The following is a 6,550-nucleotide window of genomic DNA, read 5'->3' as shown; positions in this document are numbered from 1 at the left end:
CTTGTCTCACTTTCCAATTGTGAAATTCTGCCTTTTAAACTGTTATTTTCTTGCCAGATTTCTTCCATCTTCCTCAGCATTTCATTTTTAAACTCTTCCATAACTTGTGACCAGCTTTCATTTTTTTGGGGAGGTTTGGATTTTTGTTTTCCCTCCTCTGTTGTCTGGATTTTCTCTGTGTAGAAGTTGTCGAGTGTTCCAGAGTTTCTCTTGATGGTCTTTTTCTTCTGGACTTCCTTATTGCTGGCTATTGTTAGCCCCGCCCCTTTTCTGCTTTGTCTTTGCACTCCGGGTCTGCCTGGGCCTTGCAAGCTTGGGGGGGGGGGGTTCCGGTCTCCTTGTCCTCGGGGTCAGGCCTCCTGGTAGTTCCCGGTCTGCCCCTCTGCCCCAGGTTCCTTCAGCAGTCTTTGGGGCTGCTTCCACAGCCACGCTCAGGTCTGCACTGGGTCCTCACTGGAGGTCCAAGCCTGGGCTGGAGATCGTTATTCAAGCCTAGGGCACTGCCTTTGCCTGTGCTGATGCTCTTAGGGCCCTGCTTTCACCCCTGCAGAAGGTAGTGAAAGTCCCTGGGCTGGACGATCTTTATTCGCCCCTGAGGCGATCCCTTCAGAGCTTGGGAAAGGCAGTGTTTTAGGGGCCTTTGTCCCGGCTGGAGGAGGTGCCTTCACCCACGTGGACGCTCAGGGAAAGTCCCAGCCACCTGGGGTCCCTCGTCTTGCAGAGCACAGGTACAGGCTCCGGGGCTGCCAGTGATTATCTGGTTGCCCCAGTCCTGTTTACTGGCTTGTGCGGTGTGGGGGGTGGGGGAGGGCTTCTTCCTCTCGTGTTTTAGTGAGAGCTGTTTCACCCCTTTAAAGTGTGGAAATGCCCCGATTTTGCGTACCTTCAATGCTGCGCCCTGTTGTGGGGTTCCTTCGTTCCTCTGGACTCGTTTTTATTTCCCCTTGAGGGGTTCTGTGTGGTTCGGTCAGGAGAGATTGAGCAGCTGCTCCTTACTCTGCCGCCATCTTAACCGGAAGTCTCCTTAAAAGTCATTTTAAAAAAAGCTTTAACAGCTTAAAACTTCACTAAGACTTGTGGAACACTGTAGAAAACCCAGTTGGAATTCAGAAGTTCAGTATAAGGCTATGGGCTGGATTAGTCAGCTGTACCTTGATGGAGGATTTAGGATTTCAAGTATGGATAATATTTGAATGGGTGGCAAGAGTTTTTTAGATGGTAGAAAGAATAGCAAAACCACGTCAGCCAAAGTGTAGAAGTGCGGATAAGTTTGAAGTATTCAGAAAATAAAAACCAGTTAAAAAAAAAAGGAGGGCATCTCCTTGACTAGAGCAGGGGTTGGGTATTTGTTGGGTAGTAAGGTATAATATGGTTGTACAGATAGGTTACAGCTGGATTGTATGAAGGGTCTTGAAAGCCAAGAAGAAAAGTTTTAGATTTGATAATGTGGTAGCTGATGGGGAGCTATTATGAATTCTAAAAAATGGGAATGCTATGATGAAAATAATGTGTTGGTAATATTAGTCTGGCAAAAGTGTACCATCAGGGAAAGTAGTTTTTTTGGTTGAGGAAGGAGAGGAGGTTAGTAGTCAGAAGAAGTGATGGCTTTATGGAAGACTGTATTAGAGAAGAGTGAAAGAGTTTTCACACTTTAGATATGGGAACAGTGGTAGTATTAATGAAAGATACAGGAAGTGGAATCCAGTTGTGGGATGAATTCAGTTTTAGGTCCTGTTGAATTTGATGTGAAATCAGCATCTTTTCTAGGGTTGAATTGCAGGCTGTTGGAGATCAGGATTGGAGAGGTAGATTTGAGAGCTGTTTGCCTTGAAGTGGTAATTGAAGATATTGCAAAAAAGCATCACGAATGGCAGTAATCTTACTATTTGTAGAAAACTAAGAAAGGGGAAGATAATTTCAAATAATTAGAAAAGAATATTTTCATTTTTTATTTATTTTTAACCCATTAGCCTCCAAATAAGAAGAAAAAAGAGAAGGAACGCTGTACTGCCCTTCAGGACAAACTTCTTGAAGAAGAGAAAAAACAAATAGAACATGTCCAGAGAGTTCTACAGAGACTAAAGCTGGAAAAAGATAACTGGCTTTTAGCAAGTAAGTTGATGAAATTAAAATTCATTTTCTCTACTTTTAAATTTGTAAGAGAGCTTTTCTGATTTTAGAGGCGTCTTCATGTACCATGTTCTTGTGTTAACTATTAGTTTAATTTTCTGTGGCTTTTAATTTTGTAAATGTAAGATCATTCTCAGTTCTGTGGTTCACAGAAATGTGAAAGATTTTTAAAAAATGGTTTATTTATGAGTGAGGGAAACTAGTCATTAATGACGATTTACTTTCCACATTTCTTTCTTTGAATTTTTTTATTTGGGGAAAAACTGTAAATAGAGGAGAAAATTGTACTGGCTGTAGATATGAGTTTATCTCACATAATTTTTTTACACCAATGATGGATTTGCTAGTATTTTGTATAGCAAACTTGTAGTTTTTATTGTTATTAAATTTGTCCATTGAAAAGGCAGAATATATCACTTAATTTACCTCTTTCTTTTTTAGAATCTACAAAAAATGAGACCATCACAAAATTTCTACAACTGTGTATATTTCCTCGCTGCATTTTTTCAGCAATTGATGCTGTTTACTGTGCTCGTTTTGTAGAATTGGTACATCAGCAGAAAACTCTAAATTTTTCCACACTTTTGTGCTATGATAGGGTAAGTTCTTTATCTTATAACTGTGAGTTTCTTCCCATATGTCTGTAAATAGTATTTCTTACAAGTTTAAAAAAAATTTCCTCATATAATTTCAGGATCTTCTTATGGCTTACTGATGAGGCCTATCTATATTTAATGTCTCATAAGTAGAATAAATCATATTTCTTTCCCTCAAAATGGAAAGCACCTCCATATACTTATAGGGTAGAGTTGGTATAAGGACCAGGAAAACAAAATTTCCTTTCAGCTGTTGGTGTTGATGCTTTCCTCTTTTTCTTAAAAATGTATGCCTCTTGATAGTCAAATTATTGCTGTATATTAACATGTTAGAAGCCAATTTTAGTTTCTCTGTAGTTCTCCCATCGTCTTGGTATCTTTGAAGGATTGCTCTCTCGGTGGAGGGTGACCATATTTGAAATGAGATAGTATCTTTTTTTTAAGGTGCTCAACACATTGCTTGACATGTAGTAGGCACTGTATAAATGCTTATGCCCTCCTTTCTTCTTCCTTGTATGTCTGAGTAAGAATATATCTTTCAGTACTTTTCAGGCACCTGCAATTTCATTGGGGTTGAAAATTCTCTCTTTGATGTAGAGTAGTGAAACCTTTTGTTACCTAGCGGATGGCCTTATGGAGCTGATGTTGCTGAAAAGTTAGTCACTTTCTTCTAACATGGTGATGACATCCAAGGCTAGCTGAACTAGTTTAGAGAGTAGCACTAGCTTAGGTGTATACTTGAAGCCTTTTGAGCTCTAGAGCAGTGATGGGCAAACTACTGCCTGCAGGCCAGATGTGGCCTCCTGAAATGTTCTATCCAGCAGCACAATATTATTCCTAATCTGAGGAATACAATGAAATTTACAAAGAGTTGCCTTAGAAACAGACTGACAGGGGCAGCTGGGTAGCTCAGTGGATTGAGAGCCAGGCCTAGAGATAGGAGGTCCTAATTTCAAATCTGATCTCAGACACTTCCCAGCTGTGTGACCCTGGGCGAGTCACTTGACCCCCCATTGCCTACCCTTACCACTCTTCTGCCTTGGAGCCAATACACAGTATTGACTCCAAGACAGAAGGTAAAGGTTTAAAAAAAAAAAAAAAAAAAGAAAGAAAGAAACAGATTGACAGATGAGCATTTCCTTTCCTTTGGCCCCCTCTTTAAAAAGTTTGCCCATCACTGCTCTAGAGCAGTGGTTCCCAAACTTTTTTGGCCTACTGTCCCCTTTCCAGAAAATATATTACTTAGCCCCCTGGAAATTATTTTTTTTTTTCATTTTAATAGCAATTAATAGGAAAGATAAATGCACCTGTGGCCATCACTGCCCTCCTGGATTGCTGCAGCACCCACCAGGGGGCAGTAGCGCCCACTTTGGGAATCACTGCTCTAGAGGATTCTCTAGTGCTTGTGTTTTATAGGAATTGCCTTCAGGAGCCCAGGATCATCACATGCTATGATGAGGCTTAGGGAAGTGTGAGAATGTATAAATGGGAAAATATTTTAGATTTAAACAAATTACTACTTTAGTTTATTAGGATTCATGATGATAACTTTTCCTTTTACATCTTTTGAAATAAAAATTAAGTTGAATAAAGGCTTTTGGGAGAAGTAATTCTGGTTTTTACGCCTTGTGTTTCATATTTTAATAATTGGTTTGCAGGTTTTCTCTGATATAATTTACACAGTAGCAAGCTGTACTGAAAACGAAAGTAGTCGCTATGGAAGATTCCTCTGCTGCATGTTAGAAACTGTGACAAGGTGGCATAGTGATAGAGCAATATATGAAAAGGTATGAATTTTATCTTAAACTTCACCTGTAATATGAATAGTTAAAGCTGTTAATGTTTGTTTAGTTTCAAGAATAAAGTTGATTTTAAGGTTTATCATAGGCATAGGAAAACATGAGGTATTTAGAAGCATAGTTCTTTCACTGCACATATATATATTTTGTACATATTTTGATTATTATCTGTAGTCAATGGTATTTACTGAGCATCGAAGTACTCACTAGATAATTCTGTTGTGGGGTACTCTGATTTTAGTGAGATGTAGTATCTTAATAGTTCTATCATTGAATAAAACCTTTATATTAAGACCATCTAGTAGTTAGACATTTATTTTTCCCTTTAATGGTATAGTTTTAATAACCAAGTGTCATTTTTTTTGTTATTCCTTGAAAATTTGAGTTTTGTTTCTGCCTATTGGACATTTTTACCTGGATGTCTTTTAGGCTCCTCAAGCTCACCATGTCCTAAAAAGAGTTTAATATCTTTTCTCCCAAACCCACCCCTCTTAAATATTCTTTTCAAGAGCACTAGTATCCTCTTTGTCACACATTTTCCCAGTTTTATGTGGGCCATCCCTAACTTCTCATTGTATCTATGCAGCCAATCACTTGTCAAATCTTGTCATTTCTACCTCCATAATATGGATCACTTGTACCTTTCTCTTTATTCAAATGGCTACTTCCCTAATTTAGGGAATTAGATATATAGGGAATAGATAATAATGCTCCAACATACTGTTAGTTGGCTTTTTTGCACCCCACTCTAATCCATCCTCTGCACAGTTGCCCAAATTATTGTAGGTCTTACCTGCCATATTTAAGTCAAGTCAATTGACTACCTGTCACCTCTAGCATCAAAATAAAAACTCCTCTACTTGGCATTTAAAGCCCTTTGTAGTCTCTTCCTATCTTACTTTTCTAGCCCTGTTGGACATTATTCCTGCTTGGCTTTCTTAAAGTTCTTCACACACATACCACTTTTATCTTTGCATTGTACTGTTTCCTCCATGACTGCGATGTATTCTGTCCTCACCTTTGCCTAAGAGAATCTTTATTTTCCATCAAGACTTCCTTCACTTTGTCTTTTTCTCAAAATGATCTCTCTTCCATTTTACTTTTACACACACACACACACACACACACACACACACACTCTCTCTCTCTCTCTCTCTCTCTCTCTCTCTCACACTCACTCACTCACTCACTCACTCTTTCCCCTCACTAGATTTTAAGTTCCTTGAGGGTAGGATTTTCACTTTTATCTTGGTATATAAAATAGTTGGTGCTTAATAAATGTTTGCTGATTTATTTTATATCAATTTCCTTCTTAGGAATGTGGAAACTATCCAGGCTTCCTTACCATTTTACGGGCAACTGGATTTGATGGCGGAAACAAAGCTGATCAATTAGACTATGAGAATTTTCGACATGTTGTACACAAGTGGCATTATAAACTAACAAAGGTAAAAACGAAAGTTGTGATTTTTCAAAGCTTAATTTTTCTTAGTATTAATTTAAATTGCCAACACAATTCTTAAAATCTATATTATAGGCATCTGTGCATTGCCTTGAAACGGGTGAATATACTCACATCAGGAACATTCTTATCGTGCTGACCAAAATACTTCCTTGGTATCCCAAAGTTTTGAACCTGGGCCAGGCTTTGGAACGAAGAGTACATAAAATCTGTCAAGAAGAAAAAGAGAAGAGACCTGACCTATATGCATTGGCTATGGGGTAACACAATCTTATTATAAAGTGATTTATGAAATTAGATAACAGAAGGATGCTGAAGACTTTGAAATGTTTTACAGTGGTGAAGTTTTATCTTCTGACTTACTTCGGGAGATTATGAGATCCTATCCCCACAGGCTGGTGAGAATTGTCACTTCCAGTTATCAGCTTCTGGTTTATACTGGATGGTGTGACAGTTTCAGAGTCATATAAGATGTCTTGATTTTGGGAGCTGAGGGAAGGATCTAGCTTTATCACAAAGTGAATTAGCAGTATTTTTATCTAACAGTGAAAGAAAAAACACAT

General features: G+C 38.5%; 1 protein-coding gene across 1 annotated transcript in view; it reads left to right on the top strand.

Moving 5' to 3' along the window:
- THOC2 (THO complex 2) overlaps nt 1–6,550 on the top strand; it is a 192,205-nt gene that overhangs the window by 165,401 nt on the left and 20,254 nt on the right. Inside the window, exons 24-28 of the mRNA XM_044682671.1 lie at nt 1,971–2,112; nt 2,572–2,729; nt 4,385–4,513; nt 5,842–5,973; nt 6,063–6,247. Coding sequence (XP_044538606.1) covers nt 1,971–2,112; nt 2,572–2,729; nt 4,385–4,513; nt 5,842–5,973; nt 6,063–6,247 — 746 coding nt within the window. The remainder of the gene's footprint in view (nt 1–1,970; nt 2,113–2,571; nt 2,730–4,384; nt 4,514–5,841; nt 5,974–6,062; nt 6,248–6,550) is intronic.

This window comes from Gracilinanus agilis, chromosome X (assembly GCF_016433145.1).
Source record: "Gracilinanus agilis isolate LMUSP501 chromosome X, AgileGrace, whole genome shotgun sequence".
NCBI classification, from domain to species: Eukaryota; Metazoa; Chordata; class Mammalia; order Didelphimorphia; family Didelphidae; genus Gracilinanus; species Gracilinanus agilis.
Note: the sequence above shows the minus strand (reverse complement) of the source record. Positions and strands in the feature narration are given on the sequence as shown.